This window comes from Leucoraja erinacea, chromosome 2, assembly GCF_028641065.1.
Source record: "Leucoraja erinacea ecotype New England chromosome 2, Leri_hhj_1, whole genome shotgun sequence".
Lineage (NCBI taxonomy): Eukaryota > Metazoa > Chordata > Chondrichthyes > Rajiformes > Rajidae > Leucoraja > Leucoraja erinaceus.
This window is the reverse complement of record NC_073378.1, coordinates 38665880-38687640: the sequence shown is the minus strand read 5'-3', so window position 1 is coordinate 38687640 and position 21761 is coordinate 38665880. Positions and strand designations below refer to the sequence as shown.

General features: G+C 44.6%; 1 protein-coding gene across 1 annotated transcript in view; it reads right to left on the bottom strand.

Annotated features, from left to right (window-relative positions):
- The window catches only part of LOC129708996 (oxysterol-binding protein-related protein 10-like), a 161227-nt gene that overhangs the window by 72095 nt on the left and 67371 nt on the right, over positions 1–21761 (bottom strand). The window contains exon 6 of the mRNA XM_055655128.1: positions 17627–17784. Within this exon, the coding sequence (XP_055511103.1) occupies positions 17627–17784 (158 nt within the window). The remainder of the gene's footprint in view (positions 1–17626; positions 17785–21761) is intronic.

Genomic DNA, 21761 nt, shown 5'->3' with positions numbered 1-21761 from the left:
GCCCATTTCTATAGCTGATCTAAATCCTACTGCATACTTGGCAGCCTTCCTCACAGTCCACAACCCCAGTTCTCTTGGTGGCATCTACATAGTTATTAACCAACCCATCTATATTATTGTCCATAGACACAAAAAGCTGGAGTAACTCAGCAGGTCAGACAGCAGCCCTTGGGAAAAGGAATAGGCAACCTTTTGGGTCGAGAGGTACACAAAATTGCTGGAGAAACTCAGCGGGTGCAGCAGCATTGTATGTGTTGTATTGTATTCAAATTTATTGTCATTGTCTCAATTAGAGACAACGAAATGAATTTCCCTTTACAGTCAGTATCATAAAAATAAATAATTAATAAATATTAAAACATTAAAAAAATAAAATAGAAATTTAAAAAAAAGCACAAACATAGAAAGTCCACGACACAACACAACACAGTGGCACCAAGGTGAGGAAGGCACCATAGTCCAGCCAGCCTCCCCTCCGATCTTCCCAGATGTTCATCCTTGGTCGGGGCCTTCCGAGCACCCGCAGTCGCCGCACTGGGCGGCCCGATGTTCAGGCCCTCACGCCGGGCTGGTGGAACGCCGACTCCGAACCCCGATGGTGAGCATCCTCCTCCTCAGCGGCCCGGACCTCCCGATCAGCCGCCTCCCGCAGCTCCCGAGTCTGCAGGTCGAGCCGGGCAGAGTCGCAGGACCCCGCGTTGTTAGTCAGCGCCGCCCGTGTTGGGAGCTCCACAAACCGCAGCTCCATGATGTCGGTGCAGCTGGTCCAGCACTCCGGGCTCCAGACGGCGACCCCCGGGAAGGCATCGCGAGCCCCGCGATGTTCCAGCGCTGTCCCGCCACTGCTGGAGCTCCAGTCGATCCCGGCAGGAAAGGCCGCGCCAATCCAGGTAGGCCGCTGGGGAAGGGGGGGGGGGAGGGGGGGGCAAGACGAGACTCGAATAATAGTCGCGTCCTCACCAGGAAGCGGCTGAAGGACGGTATCCCCCGCACCGTGCCCTCATCCCCCACATAAAGACATTTAAAAAATCATAAAAAACACACTTCGACATAACTAAAGAAACAAAAAAACAAAAAGATACCCGGCTGAAGGTGGAGGCTGCTGGCACCAGCGCCACCGGAAGTACAATACTCCGGTGGCGCTGGCGCATCTATGGAGCGAAGAAAATAGGCGACGTTTCGGTCCGAAACCCTTCTTCAGACTGATGGGGGGTGGAGGGGAGATGGAAGGAAAAAGGGGAGGAGGAGGAGCCCGAGGGCGGGGGGATGGGAGGAGACAGCTCGAGGGTTAAGGAAGTGGAGGAGACAGCAAGGGCTAGCAAAATTGGGAGAATTCAACATTGGGTCGAGATCCTTTTTCAGACAGAGTCAGGGGAAAGGGGTACAAGAGATATAGGCAGTGATATAGAGAGATATAGAACAAATGAATGAAAGTAACGATGATAAAGGAAACAGGCCATCGGTAGCTGTGGGCTATGTGAAAACGAGTTACAGACAATGAGGCACAACAAGATGATTTTGAAGCTAGTATGACGTTGGGGGAGGGATGGAAATAGAGGGGATACAAGGGTTACTTGAAGTTACATAAATCAATATTCATACTGCTGGGTTGTAAGCTGCCCAAACGAAATATGAGGTGCTGTTCCTAAAATTTCCTTGTTCATTAGTCACTGAAAGTAAGCATGCAGGTACAGCAGGCAGTGAAGAATGCGAAAGGCATGTTGGCCTTCATAACAAGGGGCCAAGGGTTGATTCTAGGAGCAAAGAGCTTCTTCTACAGTTGTGCAGGGCCCTGGTAAGACACATCTGGAGTATTGTGTCTCCAGTTTTGGTCTCCAAATTTGAGGAAGCACATTCTTGCTATTGAGGGAGTGCAGCGTAGATTCACGTTAATTCCCGGGATGGCGGGACTGTCATATGTTGATAGAATGGATTGGCTAGCCTTGTATACTCTGGAATTTAGAAGGATGAGAGGATATCTTATTGAAACATATAAGAGTATTAAGAGTTCGACACGCTAGAGGCAGGAAACATGTTCCCGATGTTGGGGGAGTCCAGAACCAGGAGCCACAGTTTAAAAATAAGGGGTAAACTATTTAGAACGGAGATGAGGAAAAGCTTTTTCACACAAAGGGTTGTGAATCTGTGGCATTCTCTGCCTCAGAAGGCATGGAGGCCAATTCTCTGGACGCTTTCAAGAGAGAGTTAGATAGAGCTCTTAAAGATAACGCAGGGGATATGGGGAGAAGGCAGGAACGGGGTACTGATTGTGGATGATCAGCCATGATCACAGTGAATGGCGGTGCTGGCTCGTAGGGCCGAATGGCCAACTCCTGCACCTATTGTCTATTGCCTCACTGACAATGGAGGAGGCCCAGGACAGAAAGGTCAGTGTGGGAATGGGAAAGGGAATTAAAGTGTTTGGCAACCGTGAGATCAGGTAGGTCCAGGTGGACTGAGCAAAGATCTTCAGTGAAACGATCGCCAAGTCAACTTTTGGTCTCGCCGATGTACAAGAGTCCACACCTTGTACAACGGCTACAGTGGATGAGGTTGGAAGAGGTGCAAGTGAACCTCTGCCTGAAAGAACTGTAGGGATCCCTAGACAGAGTTGAGGGAAGAGGTATAGGGACAGGTGCTGCATCTACTGCGGTTGCAAGGGAAGGTACCTGGGGAGGGGGTGGTTTGGGTGAGAAGGGATGAGTAAACCAGGGAATTGCAGAGAGACCAGTCTCTGCGGAAGGCAGAAAAGGGTGGAGATGGGAAAGAAGTGACGTAGTGGGATCTTGTTGGAGGTGTTAAAAATGTGGGAGGATTGTTTTGGATGCAATGGTTGATGGGGTGAAAGGCAAGTTCTAGGGCGACTGTCTCTGTTGCGACTAGGGGGACGGGGAACAAGAGCGTTGCTGTGGGCTACTGAGGAGACATGATTGAGGGCCTCATCTATGATGGAAGAGGTAAACCCCTGTTCCCAAAAGAATGAGGACATCTCGGATGTCCTGGTGTGGAACACCTCATCTTGGGCGCAGATGTGGTATAGTCGGAGGTATTGGGAGTAGTAGATATAGCCTTTGCAGGAAGCAGGGTGGGAAGATGTATAGTCTAGATAGTAGTGGGAGTCAGTAGGTTTATAAGAAACGTTAGTTGATAGTCTTTCACCTATGATGGATACAGTGAGATTAAGAAAGGGGAGGGAGGTGTCGGAGATGGTCCAAGTGAATTTGAGTGCAGAATGGAAATTGGCGGTGAATTAAATGAACTCCATCAGTTCTGCGAGGGTGCAGGTAGCAAGGGAGATTGGTTTGTGTGATGGTCTGGGGTGCTTCCACAATTCTCTGCATTATCTTGCAATTTCACAAATGCTGCCTGACTTGCTCGTTTTTCCAACTGCTTTTCTTCTATTGCTATTTTATAACTAGTAACTGAGTAATTATGATAAAACTGCTCTCTCAAATCCATCCAAAGTATTGCCACATTTTTAAGAGAAGGGGACAATTCCTGTGGCAATCGTGTCAAAACAAATTTCAGAAGGTTTAGGATACCATTCATATTATTTCTGTCTTTGTTTATTATCTAACTAAACCGCACATGGTCTTTCATTGTCTACATCTACACCATGCTTTTTCACAAATAGAAATTCAATTTCTTGACAAATTACCAAAGTTTAATATGGTTCAATTTTCCATGGCCAAATGCTTTAAAACCACCAATATCACCTCTAAAGGTAGACAAAAATGACGGAGAAACCCGGCGGGTGAGAAACTGAAGAATGGTCTCGACCTGAAACGTCACCTATTCCTTCGCTCCATAGAGGCTGCCTCAACCGCTGAGTTTCTCCAGCATTTGTGTCTAACCGATTTTTCCAGCATCTGCAGTTCTTTCTTCAAAATATCACCTCTTTGGTCATTTTTATATGATGATCAGCCATTATCATATTAGAAACATAGAAACATAGAAATTAGGTGCAGGAGTAGGCCATTTGGCCCTTCGAGCCTGCACCGGCATTCAATATGATCATGGCTGATCATCCAACTCAGTATCCCGTACCTGCCTTCTCTCCATACGCTCTGATCCCCTTAGCCACAAGGGCCACATCTAACTCCCTCTTAAATATAGCCAATGAACTGGCCTCAACTACCCTCTGTGGCAGAGAGTTCCAGAGATTCACCACTCTCTGTGTGAAAAAAGTTTTTCTCATCTCGGTTTTAAAGGATTTCCCCCTTATCCTTAAGCTGTGACCCCTTGCCCTGGACTTCCCCAACATCGGGAACAATCTTCCTGCATCTAGCCTGTCCAATCCCTTAAGAATTTTGTAAGTTTCTATAAGATCCCCTCTCAATCTCCTAAATTCTAGAGAGTATAAACCAAGTCTATCCAGTCTTTCTTCATAAGACAGTCCTGACATCCCAGGAATCAGTCTGGTGAACCTTCTCTGCACTCCCTCTATGGCAATAATGTCCTTCCTCAGATTTGGAGACCAAAACTGTACGCAATACTCCAGGTGTGGTCTCACCAAGACCCTGTACAACTGCAGTAGAACCTCCCTGCTCCTATACTCAATCATTTTGCTATGAAAGCTAACATACCATTCGCTTTCTTCACTGCCTGCTGCACCTGCATGCCTACTTTCAATGACTGGTGTACCATGACACCCAGGTCTCGCTGCATCTCCCCTTTTCCTAATCGGCCACCATTTAGATAATAGTCTGCTTTCCTGTTTTTGCCACCAATATTGAATGGCGGTGCTGGCTCAAAAGGCCGAATGGCTTACTCCTGCAGCTGTCTTTCTATGTTTCTATGGAAGTTCCTGGCTATTGCCTGAAAATCCAGTCTTGTTCCAATTTAGGACCTTAACATTTGGGCCAGTACCATTCTTCTCCAATAACTACCTTAAAACTAATAGAATTCTGGTCACTGGTCCCCAAATGTTCCCCACTGATACTTCAGTCACGGCCCACTTCGTTCCCTCAGAGATGGGCGAGTGATGTTTCCTTTCTAGTAGCGCCCTCTATAGATTAAGGAAGCTTTCCTGGAAACATTTAACAAATTCCACCCCAACAAAACCCTTTACATTGTAGGAGAACAAGTCAATATAAAGCAAGTTAAATGACTCTCATTAATACCACCATATTACTTTGTTATCTGCAATATCCTCAAACATCCACTCCTCTGGTTGATGTTGTCTATTGGGGGACCCATAAATACAGTCTCATAGTGATCAATCCTCTCCTATTTCTATGTTCTACCCATATAGCCTCATTGGACAATTCCCCAAGAATATCCTCTCCGAGCACTGTAGTTACATCTTCCCTGAATCAAAAAGGCAACTTCCCTTGTTTCTTATCTGAGTCTCTATCAATCTTGAACATCTTTCCCCTGAAATATTGAGCTTGCCAACTCTGCCCTTCTCTCAGCTATGGTTCAATTATAGCTACAATATACCAGTCCCCTGAGCCAATCCACGCCCCAGGTTTTTCCAGTTCACCTGTTAAGTCTCTTGCATTAAAATAAACAATTTAAATCACTGGTATTTCCGGTCTCTTTACTGTATGTGCACCTGCTTTCTCTGCCCACAGTATTTGACACCAACCTCTCCTCTGCCTTCTTTCTGCCCTGGTGCCTTCTCTCTACTCTGGGGCCTTTGCATCTGCCTTCATTCTGCTCACTTAAGCCCCTCCCCACGCCAATTTTATTTAAAGCCTCCTGAGTACCACAAGCAAATCTCCTTGCCAAGAAACATAGAAACATAGAAATTAGGTGCAGGAGTAGGCCATTCGGCCCTTCGAGCCTGCACCGCCATTCAATATGATCATGGCTGATCATCCAACTCAGTATCCTGTACCTGCCTTCTCTCCATACCCTCTGATCCCCTTAGTCACAAGGGCCACATCTAACTCCCTCTTAAATATAGCCAATGAACTGGCCTCAACTACCCTCTGTGGCAGAGACTTCCAGAGATTCACCACTCTCTGTGTGAAAAAAGTTCTTCTCATCTTGGTTTTAAAGGATTTCCCCCTTATCCTGCTGTGACCCCTTGTCCTGGACTTACCCAACATCGGGAGCAATCTTCCTGCATCTAGCCTGTCCAACCCCTTAAGAATCTTGTACGTTTCTATAAGATCCCCTCTCAATCTCCTAATCTTCTAGAGAGTATAAACCAAGTCTATCCAGTCTTTCTTCATAAGACAGTCCTGACATCCCAGGAATCAGTCTGGTGAACCTTCTCTGCACTCCCTCTATGGCAATAATGTCCTTCCTCAGATTTGGAGACCAAAACTGTACGCAATACTCCAGGTGTGGTCTCACCAAGACCCTGTACAACTGCAGTAGAACCTCCCTGCTCCTATACTCAAATCCTTTTGCTATGAAAGCTAACATACCATTCGCTTTCTTCACTGCCTGCTGCACCTGCATGCCTACTTTCAATGACTGGTGTACCATGACACCCAGGTCTCGCTGCATCTCCCCTTTTCCTAGTCGGCCACCATTGAGATAATAGTCTGCTTTCCTGTTTTTGCCACCAAAATTGATAACCTCACATTTATCCACATTATACTGCATCTGCCAAAAATTTGCCCTCTCACCCAGCCTATCCAAGTCACCTTGCAGTCTCCTAGCATCCTCCTCACAGCTAACACTGCCCCCCAGCTTAGTGTCATCCGCAAACTTGGAGATATTGCCTTCAATTCCCTCATCCAGATCATTAATATATATTGTAAATAGCTGGAGTCCCAGCACTGAGCCTTGTGGTACCCCACTAGTCACTGCCTGCCATTGTGAAAAGGACCCGTTTACTCCTACTCTTTGCTTCCTGTTTGCCAGCCAGTTCTCTACCAACATCAATACTGAACCCCCAATGCCGTGTGCTTTAAGTTTGTATACTATGAAACATTGGTCTCCCTCCAGTTCAGGTGCAACCTATTTCCTTTGTACTTCACCTCTGCCCCACAAGGGATTCCCCCCCCCCCCTCCCTCAATGATCCAAAAACCTGAACTCGTGTCCTCTGCACCAACTCCTCACCCGTATATTCACCTGGCCCAGACCTCCAGTGTCTATTCTTATAGGAGGAAATAAATTGTGTTGGGTACCTGAAATGTATAGTCTGTGAGAGTAGTTGAAGCTGAATCTTTCACAGCAGTTGGTAAAAGCATATTAAGTATTGGTAATGGTTTATTATTATCACATGTTCCAAGATACAGTGAAAAGCTTTTATTGCCAGTCAAATCTACCATACACTAGTAGAAACAAGCCATTTACAAGCAAAACAGGTCGTGCAAAACACCAGAATGCCGAATATTCTATTACCGCATCATAGCATTACAGCTACCGAACATAAAGTCCATGATCTGCAATGAGGTCAGCTGGAAGATCCGGATTACACCACAGTTTATAGGAAGATTATTTATCAGTCTCATAAAGTAGGGAAGAAGCTGTACCTGAATTAAGTGCCTACATGAAGACTTGAATTGCTTAGGCATAGAGAGCTATAGTGGAAGTGCTTAGCGATGGAGTTCATACATAAAAAGACACAAAGTGGTGGAGTGACTCAGCGTCTATCGTGAACATGGATAGGCGACTTTTTGGGTAGAGACACTTCTCAGACTGATTGCGGTGGACAGGGAGAAAGGTGCAAGAGAGGAGGAGCAGGACAAAACCTGCAGAGTGACAGGGGGATACAGGTGAGAGGGGCCTTTTGATAGGCAAATAGTTGGACAAAGGCTAAAGATGAAAAGACAAAAGATGTGAGATATGGATAAAAGATTTGCAAATTATGAAGCTAGAGGAAGGAATATTGGTGGAAGGAGAAGGGGAAGTGGAGGAATGGGCGCAAATTCAGTTTTGAATGAGCCGTTTCCATGCTGTCTAATTCTGTGATCAATGTACATTGTTTCCAAGCAGCAGTTTTGTCAACTTTAATATGCAAGAAGGAACTGCAGATGCTGGTTTAAACCAAATATAGAGACAAAAAGCTGGAGTAACTCAGTGGGACAGGCAGCATCTCTGCAGAGAAGGAATGGGTGATGTTTCGGGTCAAGACCCTTCTTCAAAAGTTTGTCAACTTTAATAATCTGGTAGAAGAGATCATATTAACAGGTAGATTTAGCATACCAGGCCTACAGGTCACCCTTCACTTGGAAATTAAGCTGTATTGGGAGACTGCTCCGTTCAATCATTATGCAACAATGGGAGAATAGGTCTATTTAAACCGAATGTACAGCGTAGAGGATGAAATATATTTTGCATCAGACTGCCCTAGGGTGAATGCAATCATGCAGGCTATTGCTAGCCGATCTCCCTGGAATCTTTAGCATTCAGCTAAGATCAAGTTCAAGACTTTTGGGCCGGCGTTGATATATACCATCTGAAAGCTCATTGATATGTAGATTAGAAGGGAAAAGGCCAGTTGACAGAAACAACATTTTTTTTGTCTTCCATTAGACTGCCAGGTGTGTTCTAAATTGATTATACAGTGCCCTCCATAATGTTTGGGCCAAAGACCCATCATTTATTTATTTGCCTCTGTACTCCACGCTTTGAGATTTGTAACATAAAAAAAATTACATGTGGTTAAAGTGCACATTATTAGATTTTAATAAAGGCCATTTTTATACATTTTGGTTTAACCATGTAGAAATTACATCAGAGTTCATACATAGTCCTGCCATTTCAGGGCACCATAATGTTTGGGACACAGCAATGTCATGTAAATGAATGTAATCATGTTTAGCATTTTGTTGCATATCCTTTGCATGCAATGACTGCTTGAAGTCTGTGATTCATGCACATCACCAGTTGCTGGGTGTCTTCTCTGGTGGTGCTATACCAGGCCTTTATTACAGCCATCTTTAGCTTATGCATGTTTTGGGGGCTGGTCCCCTTCAGTTTTCTCTTCAGCATATAAAGGGCATGCTCAATTGGGTTCAGATTGGGTGATTGACTTGGCCACTCAAGAATTGACCATTTTGTAGCTTTGAAAAACTCCTTTGTTGCTTTAGCAGTATGTTTGGGATCATTGTCTTGCTGTAGAATGAACTGCCGGCCAATGACTTTTGAGGCATTTGTTTGAACTTGAGCAGATAGGATCAGCAGGTGTATCATTAATGAAGATAAGTGAGCCAGTACCTTCAGTAGCCATACAGGTCCAGGCCATAACACCCCCACCAACGTGTTTCAGATGAGATGGTATGCTTTGGATATTGGGCAGTTCTTTCTCTCCTCCATATTTTGCTCTTGCCATCACTCTGATATGAGTTAATCTTCGTCTCATCTGTCCACAAGACCTTTTTCCAGAACTGTGGTTGCTCTTTTAAGTACTTCTTAGCAAACTGTAACCCTAGCCATCCTATTTTTGCAGCTAACCAGTGGTTTACATCTTGCAGTGTAACCTCTGTATTTTTGTTCATGAATTCTTCTTCAGACAGTGGTCATTGACAAATCCACATCTGATTCCTGAAGAGTGTTTCTGATCTGTCGGACAGATGTTTGGGTAGTTTTCTTTATTATCGAGAGAATTTTTCTGTCATCAGCTGCGGAGGTCTTCCTTGGCCTGCCAGTCCCTTTGCAATTAGTAGGCTCACCAGTGCTCTCTTTCCTCTTAATGATGTTCCAAACAGTTGATTTTGGGCTGACTGATGTCTCTAACAGTTTTATTCTTGTTTCTCAGTCTCATGATAGCTTCTTTGACTTTCATTGGCACAACTTTGGTCCTCATGTTGATAAACAACAATAAAAGTTTCCAAAGGTGATGGAAAGACTGGAGGAAAGACTAGGTGCTGAGAGCTCTCTTATACCTGCATTAAGGAGGCATTTAAACACACTTGAACAATTACAAGTGAAGCCATGTTTCCCAAACATTATGATGCTCTAAAATGGTGGGACTATGTATAAACACAATTGTAATTTCTACATGGTGAATGTATAAAAATTTCCTTTAATAAAATCTAATAATGTGCACTTTAACCACATTAGACATGTTATTGTTTTTATTACAAATCTAAAATTGTTGAGTGCAGAGGCAAATAAATGAATGATGGGTCTTTGTCCCAAACATTATGGAGGGCACAGTAAAGTCCGAAATCTAGTTGTCACTCATGATGAGGACCATAAAATCGGCTCTCTGCATCTAATCAGGGAGTGTGGGAATTCCAATTGGCATTTCTGGGCAATAGCTCAGTTCCAGCCCAATCCAGATCAATCCTGTAAGCGTTGTGGTAATATGGCACTTAACAAAAAGGATTATCTGTAAAAGGTCATGGAATAGCTATACATTCAGTCAGCCCTTGTGATTTATAAGGAATCCAGGTTTATTTGTGGAGCCCAGAATGCCATGACTGCAGTCCATTAATCCCTTCAAGTAAATCAGAATTCCCCTGGGTCACAGGACTCAATAAATAATTATTTTACTCTCCTTCGAAGCAGAGCATTTGTGACATCCATAATGCACCAGTATTCTGGCCAAGTAAAATATAGCACACATCAGCTATTCCCATGAGATAATCCAAGAGACAAGTAGTTCAGGGTGCTAACTCTTCACCTCATTAGGCAGAACAGTCTAAGTGCAGGTGCGAGATTCAAGTTCAGTCTGTAAAAAAGAAATCTGGCTTTCATCCAACATCTCTGCCTTCAGAAAAATCTTGGTGCCAGATTTATCACTTTTCAGAGAGCAAGAAAGAGGACTGCAGTTCTGGAGTTGTACAGGGCCCTAGTGAGACCACACCTTGAGTATTGGGTGCAGTTTTTGGTCTCCAAATTTGAGGAAGGACATTCTTGCTATTGAGGGAGTGCAGCAAGGTTAATTCCTGGGATGGCGGTACTGTCATATGCTGAGAGACTGTCTTGTTTTTTTTTAAAACATCTATCGTCAAGATCATCACCATCTGGACCATGCCCTCTTCTCAATGGTGCCTTTGGCAGGAGACACAGAAGGCTGACGTTCCATACGGCTATGGATGACATATGGATAATCATGGATAAGTCTCTTGTTTCCACCTCCTTAGCATTGTATTGATTTCATTACAATGTGCACACAGAATCAACAGAAATTAGTTTGTGTGCACAAAGAGGAAATATCAGCTCTGCAGGGTCTTCCCCAAACAAAGCATACTTAAGTAGAAGGGAGACAAGGAGGAAAAAGATAAATCATTGTAAATGAATGCAATAAATAATGCATACCAAGATATGGAGCAAAAATAAAACTTGAAAATCAGTTTTTTGTTAACAGCACTCATCACTCACATATATAATACAAAACATGGAATAAATAATACTTTATTGTAACTATATTTAGCCCATGGACCTATGGAATTAGTTGAGAAGTGTCTGAGAGTGAGAACTCTCAGTCTCTTGAGAATGGGAAACCATGCATGGCAATAATAGAAAAGAGAGAAGTAATAAGGAGTAAGAATGAATGATGAATGAATGAATAATGAATGAATGAATGAATGCATTAATGGATGAATGATGATTGAAAACTTTATTGTCATTCAGATATACACCTAGACACAGTGCACCTTGAACGAAATTTCATTGCATTTGACTCTCCAAAATCAGGTAATAGTAAAAAGTGCTAGGTGTGTCCATAAAAATGCCTCATGTGCATGGTTCTGTAAAATAAATATATATAAAAGGTTTTTAAAAAGTGTCGATATTTAAAAGTTCTAGCCTCGGTTTTGTTGATTGTTCAGTAATCTTATGGCCTGGGGGATGAAGCTGTTGCAGAACCTGGTTGTCCCGCTCTTCATGCTGCGGTACCTCCTCCCAGAGTTAAGCAGTATAAACAGTCCAAATTGTGGGTGTGTTGGGGCCCTGGTAATGCCCTTAGCTCTAATCAGACAGCGCTTGTACCCCATGTCCATGATGGAAGGAAGAGAAGTCCCAATGATTTTTTCCGCTGTTCTCACCACTCTCTGAGGACACTTCCAGTCCGCAGCTGTACAGCTGCCGCACCACGTAGAGATGCAGCTGGTCATGACCGACTCAATTGTGCTTCTGTAGAAAGTGGCGAGGATGAGAGGGTGGAGGTGTAAACTTCTCAACCTGCGGAGGAAGTACAACCGCTGCTGTGCCCGTTTTGCCAGAGATGTAATGTTTGTGGACCAGTTTAAGGTGTCCATTATATGCACCCCCAGGAACTTGATGCTTTTCACCTGCTCCACTGCTGAGTTGTTGATGCAAAGTGGAGTGTGACTGGGCTGAATTTTCCTTCTGAAATCGATGACAGTCTCCTTGGTTTTGTTCACATTTAGGAGAAGGTTGTTCCTGCTGCACCAGCTCACCAGCTGTTCCACCTCCTCTCTATATGCCTGGTCGTCGTTATTGCGGATGAGGCCCACTACTGTTGTGTCACCCGCGTATTTGATGATATGGTTAATAGTGGACCTGGCGACACAGTCATGTGTCATCAATGTAAAGAGCAGCGGACTCAGGACACAGCCCTGAGGGGAGCCGGTGCTCAGTGTGATGACCGAGGAGGTGTTCTTCCCCACCCGCACAAACTGGGGTCTTTCAGGATCCAGTTGCATAGTCTGGTATTGAATCCTAAGGGTGCCAGTTTGCTCACCAGATGCTGGGGGATTATCGTGTTAAATGCTGAGCTGAAATCAACAAACAGCATCCGCACGTGGGTGTTCCTCTCCTCCAGGTGTTGTAGGCTCAGGTGGACTGCAGAGGAGATAGCATCCTCTGTGGAGCGGTTCGGGCGATAAGCAAACTGGAACGGGTCAAAACTGGAGGGGAGTTTAGAGACCATGTGCTGCTTAATAAGCCTCTCAAAGCACTTCATTATTATTGGTGTGAGTGCTACGGGGCGATAATCATTCAGGCAGGTTATTGTGGACTTTTTGGGAACTGGTATGATGGTGGCTGTCTTGAAACATGATGGAACAATGGCCTGGTTCAGGGAGATGTTAAAAATGTCTGTCAGAACCAGGGCCAGCTGGTCGGCACATCCCCTAAGCAGACGCCCCGGTATGTTATCCGGTCCGTCCGGCTGCCTTTCGCTGGTCAATGCCCTCCAGGATTCTGCGGACTTCAGCAGTTTCAAAAGACAGTGACTGTTCTCCTGGTTGTGGCTCTAATTTCCTCACTGTAGTGGTGTTCAGTGCCTCAAACCTGCCGAAATGATTATTTAGTTCATTTAGAAAGTCTGTGTCATCCTTACAAGATATCTGAAGGGCCTTGTAGTTTGTTATGGCCCGGATGCCTTCCCTCATGTTCCTGGTGTTGTTAACATCCTGGAAGAAACCCTGGATTTTCTGTCCGTGGGCGCGCTTTGCTTCCCTAATTTCGCGGTTGAGGTTGGCTCTCGCTGTTCTCAGAGCCCCCAAATCACCAGATTTAAAAGCCGCATTTCGTGCTTTCAGCATGGCACGCACCTCTGCAGTAATCCAAGGTTTGTGGTTGGCCCGGGTTGTGATGTTCCTGATGACAGTGACATCCTCCATGCACTTCTGTATATATCCCGACACAGACATGGCATACTCATCCACATTGATGGTTTGGTTGTGAGAGGGATTGAGTGTCAGACAGAAGATCACTGGCAATAGGGTGGGTGGAAAAAGGGTAGCACAAGGAGATTGGATAGGAGGATTTGGAGGAATGGAGGCAGTGTCTGAGGAACAGATGAGACTCACGGGAGAGGATCAAGATAGACACTCTCCAGCCTGTGGTATTGAGGACGCTGGTCGCATGGATGGTTCTAAGAATCTGATAACAAATGGGATGGTAAAGAAATCACCAAAGATGGAAACTCAATGGGTGAGGCAACATCTATGGAGCGAAGGAAATAGGCGACGTTTCTGGTTGCGTCTGAAGAAGGGTCTTGACCCGAAACATCGCCTATTTCCTTCACTCCATAGATGCTGCCTCACCCGCTGAGTTTCTCCAGCATTTTTGTCTACCAAAGATGGATACCACAGTCTCAATGATAGTTACTTAATGGTAGGTCTTTTATAATGCATGTGGTCCATCATAGGCTCAGCCATCTCCACTGTTGAAACAATCAACATTATTCACACAGCACCGAAACAGGTCCTTTGGCATGTCGACAAGATGCTCCATCTAAAGAAGTCCCATTTGCCTGCGTTTAGCCCATATCCCTCTAAACCTTTCCAATCCATGCACCTGTATAAGTGTCTTTTAAATGCTGTTATGGTATCTGCCTCAACTACCTCCTCTGGCAGAATGTTCCATATACCCACTACCCTTCAAGTAAAAAGTTGCCCTATTTAGGGTTATTATTAAAGGGTTCCTATTAAATCATCCCCTCTCAACTTAAACCTATGGTTCTTGATTCCCCTACTCTGGTAAAAGACCGTGCATTCACCCTATTTATTCCCCTCATGATTTTATCCACCTCTATAAGATCACCCTTCAGCTTCTGCAATTAAAGGAATAAAGTCATAGCCTGCACTTTGGCTAGAATACACAAGTCTCCAGTCAAGAAATTCTCTGGACCCATATTATTCGCAACATCAATTGCTCCAAACCATTTATTTATATCAAGTGGAAGGAATCAAATTGAAGACTGGTTCTGTGCTCGCACAGAAGCAGAGATGGATCATTTGCTTGGCACTTGTGACAGAACATAGTTGCAACTGCTTTACCTCTGTGTTTACTATTTGCATACTGTTCCTCTGCCATTTTTGTGATGGAGCTCTTAGAACCTTTGGTTCCTATTAGCAGTTTAATTCCCACAATGTGGTATGACTGCAGAATATTGACCAGATCTATGGTTTGCAAATTCAGTTTCCACTATTGCATGCTATTTATCATGCATATAGCCTTCTGTTGCAGCTCTGTCAACTCATGTTTGTATTCCTTGATGTTGCTCCTGGCATCACTTCTATACTTATTGAATCATGGTTGATCCCTTATCTTTTATATATCTGCTGAACAATACAAACAGACTAGCAAGCCCATTTTGCAAAACACATTTAACTTTATGAAGTATTTAATATAAATAATTCAGTGTTAATTCTCTGCACTTAAAATCCTTCGTGGCCTTCAGAGGGTTGTGGTAGACAATATTCTGGCTGGAGGTCTGTAATTAATGGAGTTCCAGAGATCTGTGCATGGACCTCTGCTTAGTTTTTAGCTTTAGAACATACGGTGCTGAACCAGGCCGTTTCGGCCCAGAGTCCGTGCCGACCAGCACACTAACACTATCCTACACACACTAGGGACAATTTACAATTATACTAAGCCAATTATACCCATCTTTGGAGTGTGGGAGGAAGCCGGAGATGTAAATGTATAGGAAGGAACTGCAGATGCTGGTTTAAACCAAAGATAGACATAAAAAGCTGGAGTAAATCAGCGGGTCAGTCAGCATCTCTGGAGAAAAGCACTAGGTGACTTTTCGGGTCAAGACCCTTGTTCAGACCTATTAAAGAATGGTCTCGAACCAAAACACCACCTATTCCAGCTACAACTTTTATTGTTTATTTATTGTTTCTTTTGTTATTATTTATATTTTGTGTTTATTTTTTTTAATTCAACATAACAAAATATACATACATAGACAAAACAGAAAAAAATAAATTAAAAATAAATAAAATACAAATCACCTAACCTCTATTGGCATCGCATCGCATCAAATCATCTTTACATCTATATTACAAAAACTCTGTTCTTGATCGGTTTCGGCTATTTTTGTGCTGCGGTTTCCGAGAGTACGCTGCCACCTACGGCCGTCATTCTTGGCCACCTCGCTCAGAGCCCCCCTCCGCCGCGTATGTGCCGAGGATTTTTCCCGTCGATGAAAATTGACAGAGATATTAATGTTTTTACAACATTCCCCATTCTCTCTGCTGCCCCTGCTGGAGGGAGGGGGAGCGACTATAAAACCAGGAAGTGGTGTGCCTCAATTAGTCTCTGCAAGTGGTGTGCCTCAGTCAGTCTCTGCAAGTGGTGTGCCTCAATCAGAGCTTTGAATGACACTGACAAATGTCTACAGCACTGTGAGTACCCTTAATTTGGTTTGAAAATGAAAATATGGTTAGAGGTAAAAAAACACTGCCTGCAAATAGTTTGTTTGGGGTGGGTTGAAGGCACTCTCTCTCTCTCCCCCTTTCCTCCGCCCCCCCCCCTTCTCCTCCACCCCCCCCCCCCCCCCACTCTCCTCTCCCCCTCTCCTCCCTCTCTCTCTCCTCCCCCTCTCCTACCCCCCCTTCTCCTCCACCCCCCCCCCCCCTTCTCCTCCCCCCCACCCCTCTCCTTCCCCCCCCCCCTCCCTCTCCTTCCCCCCCCCTCCTCCTCTCCTTCCCCCCCCTCTCCCCCCCTCTCCTCTCCTCTCCTCCCCCTCCCCTCTCCTCCCCCCCCCATCCTCTCCTCTCCCCCTCTCCTCCTCTCTCCCCCCCTCTCTCTCCCCCCCTCTCGCTCTCTCTCTCCATCTCTCTCCCCTCCCCTCTCTCTCTCTCCCCCCTCTCTCTCTCTCTCCCCCCCCTCTCTCTCTCTCCCCCCCCCTCTCTCTCTCCCCCCTCTCTCTCCCCCCCTCTCTCTCTCTCTCTCCTCTCCCCTCCCCCTCTCTCTCTCTCCCTCTCTCTCTCCCCCCCCCTCTCTCTCTCCCCTCTCTCTCCCCCCCCCCCCCTCTCTCTCTCTCTCTCTCCCCCTCCTCCCCTCCATATAACCATATAACAATTACAGCACGGAAACAGGCCATCTCGACCCTTCTAGTCCGTGCCGAACACATAATCTCCCCTAGTATATGAGGTTCAAATGAAATTTGGTTTCTGCAGCCATACAAGAAAAGAACCAAGACACACACCAACACAATTCAGTGGGCGCTAGCAAGTCCGCGGCCACTCAAAGCCACGCCGGGCGATGCAAGGCCCCGCTCCAGGTCACTCTGAACCCCGCAATTCGAGGGGGAGAAGTCGCCGTTGCCGGTGCCCCGCAAAGCAGTCTCCCACCAGGGACCCGTGAGCTCCCGGTGTCACCATCCACCGGAGTCGGGTCGCAGCCGCGCGCCACTGCAGCTCTCCACGCTCCGAAGCTGGCTAGCTCCACGATGGTAAGTCCGCAGCTCCACAGCTCCGCGGCTCCACAGCTCCACAGGCTCCGTGACTTGAGCCTCCAGGTCGTTCCGGTTGGAGGCCACTCCACGGCGCTAGGCCCCAACGGCAACGGAGACCCGACAGGTAAAAGGTCGGGTCTCCATACAGGGAAGAGATTTTAAAGTTTCCCCCACCCCCCACACATACACATTTAAAAACCCGCTACAAACTAAACCCTCAACAGGACATATAAACCATAAACAGCAACGGCCCAGCATCGATCCCACAGGAATCCCACAAGTCACAGGGTTCCTGTCTGAAAAACAACCTTCTACCACCACCCTGTGTTTTCTTCCATTAAGGCAACTCTCTATCCAGTCATCTCCCTGGATCTCATGTGATCTAACCTCCTTGAGCAGTCTACCAGGCAGAACCTTGTCAAATGCCTTGCTGACATTCATATAAACAACGTCTACAGTTTTACACTTGTCAACCTTTTTGGTTACTTCTTCAGTGATTATCTTAAATTACAAAAGGCTGAAGCTGATAAACTAAGCACAAATCCATACAGTACCAAAACCTTTTTTTTTTAAATTCTCACATTCAAATGTATAATCTTTATTTGGCTCACCTCAGAGGGCTGCTGGAGCACTTGGTTGACCTGACCAGGTGTTGAGGACCACATAATGTTTACATTCGCTGGAGTCAATGAAGGCGAAGAGCACACATTTCCATTCTTCAGTTGCTCAGCTGAGCGTGACCTTGGTCCTTGCCATCCTGACATACTATCTGTGGTTAAAGTGACAGCAAAATATTACCAACTCCACATTTTCGAAAGTAAACTTGTTCATCTACATTAAAAGAACGACACCAATAATCAGAATATCTATATTCTAATTCATGGATTACTTATGCAGGAATCTTTAAAGCAAAATAATTGATATGCTGCATATTTTAATCTGAAAGCTTTCATACAGCAATTCCAGAAATGTGTTTTATATTCTACATTCACCAGTCATTGTTGTTTGCTCCGAAGATAGAAACAAAAAGCTGGAGTAACTCAGCGGGACAAGCAGCATCTTGAAGAGACCCTTCTTCAGACCCGAACCCGAAACGTCACCCATTCCATATCTCTCGTTTCCCTTATCACTAACCAGTCTGAAGAAGGGTCTCGACCCGAAACATTCGAAACATTTAAATTCTAGGTTCACCAATCATTGTTAGTTGCTCACTAATGTACTTTTTTGTAAGTGTTGTTCACTCTTGTGTACTGCCTCGGTGAGGTTTGCTGTATCATTTTACCGGGTTATATTAAAAACAAAGCATTTCACTGTACCTAGCTACATGTGGCAATAAAGTATCATTAAAAAGTATCATTGAAAGTATCACTGAATCATTGAGAAGGCAATGGGAACTATAAAAAGATTGAAACTAACTGAATATTGATAACCACATTGATGCGACAGCCAAGGTGGCACACCAACGCCTCTATTTCCAGTGACCCTTAATGGCATAGAAACATAGAAAATAGGTGCAGAAAGGACCATTTGGCCCTTCGAGCCAGCACCGCCATTCATTGTGATCATGGCTGATCATCCATAATCAGTAACCCATTCCTGCCTTCTCCCTATATCCCGTGATTCCACTAGCCACAAGAGCTTTATCTAACTCTCTTTTAAATTCATCCAGTCAATTGGCCTCTACTACTTTCTGTAGAGAATTCCACAAATCACAACTCTCTGGGTGAAAATTTTTTTTTCTCATCTCAGTTTTAAATGGCCTCCCTTTTATTCTTAGACTGGGGCCCTTGGTTTTGGACTCTCCCAATATTGGGACCATTTTTCCTGCACCTAGCTTGTCTAGTAGATCTTTTATAATTTAATATGTTTCTATCAGATTCCCTCTCATCCTTCTAAATTCCAGTGAATACAAGCCCAGTCTTTCCATTCTTTCCTCATATGACAGTCCCGCCATCTCGTGCACCTATGCTCTACTCCCTCAATAGCAAGGATGTCCTCAAATTAGGAGACCAAAACTGCACACAATACTCCAGATGTGGTCTCACCAGGGCCCTGCACAACTGCAGAAGGACCTCTTTACTCCGATACTCAAATCCTCTCGATATGAAGGCCGACATGCCATTAGCTTTCTTCACTGTCTGCGGTACCTGCATGTTTACTTTCAGTGGCTGGTGTACAAGGACACCCAGGTCTCTTTGCACTTCTCTTTTTCCTAATCTGACACCATTGAGATAATAATCTGCCTCCTTGTTCTTGCCGCCAAAGTGGATAACCTCACATTTATCTACATTATACTGCATTTGCCCACTCACTCAACCCGTCCAAGTCACCCTGCAATCTGCAATCATCCTCTTCACAGTTCACACTGCCACCCAGCTTTGTGTCATCTGCAAATTTGCTAGTATTACTTTTAATTCCATCATCTAAATTATTCATATATATTGAAATAGTTGCGGCCCCAGCATCTAAAGGAAGTAAGAGGCAACCGTGGCTGACAAGGGAAGTTAGGGATGGAATAAAACTAAAAAAGAAAGTGTATAACATAGCAAACAGTAGCGGGAAGCCAGAGGATTTGGAGACTTTCAAAGGACAACAGAAGGTAACAAAACGGGCAATATGGGGTAAAAAGTTGAAGTACGAGGGTAAGCTGTCCAAGAATATAAAGAAGGATATTAAAAGCTTCTTTAGGTATGGTAAGAGAAAAAAAATTAGTAAAAATTAAGGCTTTGGACACACTAGAGGCAGGAAACATGTTCCCGATGTAGGGGGAGTCCAGAAGCCATTTAGAACGGAGACAAAGAAAAACTTTTTCACAAAGAGAGTTGTGAGTCTGTGGAATTCTCTGCCTCAGAGGGCGGTGGAGGCTGGTTCGCTGGATGCTTTCAAGAAAACAGTGTTCCTAAAGATAGCGGAGTCAATGGATATGGGGAGAAGGCAGGAACGGGGTATTGATTATGGATGATCAGCCATGATCACATTGAATGGTGGTGCTGGCTCGAGGGGCCGAATGGCCTACTCCTGCACCTATTGTCTATTGTCTAAAGACAAATGTAGGTCCCTTGAAGGCAGAAACAGGTGATATTATTATGGGGAACAAGGAAATGGGAGAAGAGTTGAACAGGTACTTTGGTTCTGTCTTCATCAAGGAAGACACAAACAATCTCCCAGATGTACTAGAGGACAGATGATCTGGGGAGACAGAGGAACTGAAAGAAATTTGCATTAAATGAGAAATAGTATTGGGTAGACTGATGGGACAGAAGGCTAATAAATCCCCAGGGCCTGATGGTCTGCAGCCTAGGGTACTCAAGGAGGTGGCTATAAAAATCGTGGACGTAGTGGTGATCATTTTCCAATGTTCTATAGATTCAGGATCAGTTCCAGTGGATTGAAGGGTAGCCAATATCCTTGCTATTGAGGCAGTGCAGCGTAGGTTCACGAGGTTAATCCCTGGGATGGAGGGACTGTCATATGAGGAAAGATTGGAAAGACTGGGCTTGTATTCACTGGAATTTAGAAGGATGAGAGGGAATCTGATAGAAACATAAAATTCTTAAAGGATTGGTCATGTTAGATTTTACCACTGATTTTGGATGATCAGCCATGATCATATTGAATGGCGGTGCTGGCACGAAGGGCCGAATGGCCTACTCCCGCATCTATTTTTCTATGTTTCTTACAAACTTCTTTAGATGCACCAATAGAAAGCATACTCCTGGGTCTCCTCACAGCTTGGATTAGGGACAGCTTTTCCTAAGACCACAAGAAATTGCAGAGAGTTATAGGTGTAGCCCAGTCCATCACACAGATCAGACTTCCCACCATTGACTCCATCTACACTTAATTCGGAACAGCAGCCAACATCAAAAGAACTGTACCACCCTGGTCATTCCTTCCTCTCCAGCTCTTGTTTGGCAAGGTATAGAAGCTTGAATGCACATAGCACCAGACTCAGGAACAGCATCTTCCCTTCTGTTACCAAGCATCTGAACCGATCCTTCCATAAGCTAGAGTACGGTCTGATCCACCTCAACCCCATTGTGGTTATTGGACTTTGTCTACGGAACTGATGTGCTACATTGCTGGGAACTATATTCTGCACCCTTCATCAATTGTACTTGAGTTTGACTTGATTGTATTTATGTATGGCATACCTGATCTGTTAAATAGCATGCAAAACTAAGTTTTTCACTGCTTCTTGGTACATGTGACAATAAACCTAAACCTAAATAACTCTTTCCAAGAATTGGTCCCCAACCTAACATATCGAATGGCTTCTTCATGTGCCGTAAGATTCTGTGAAAAATTATCTTTTGAAATTGAAATGACAGAACCTTGCTACAGGAGCTAAAGTTAATAGGGAAATTATGCAAGTTACTTAGAAACCATTAACATTGACACTTGATCTGAAAATACAGCCCAGAACCAGCAAACTATTAATAATTTGATCCAGTTTTCAAGATTAAAAATAGGTTTGCTAACATTGGTACTTTACCTCATTTATGCTTTTATCCCTCCAGAATACAAACTCCTTTCCCCCATTCAGTGACCTTAATTATATCACAGATATGCAATGTTGAACATTCTATATAAAGATATCCTTATTAACAACTCTCCTAAATTAGTCATTCACTCCTCTAAACTCTTAAGCTTGTTGCCCATGTGGTATCTTCACTTTCATTGCACACATAAGCACATTGCACTAGAAGGTCCACCGGACATTGCACTGGAAGGTCCACCGGACAT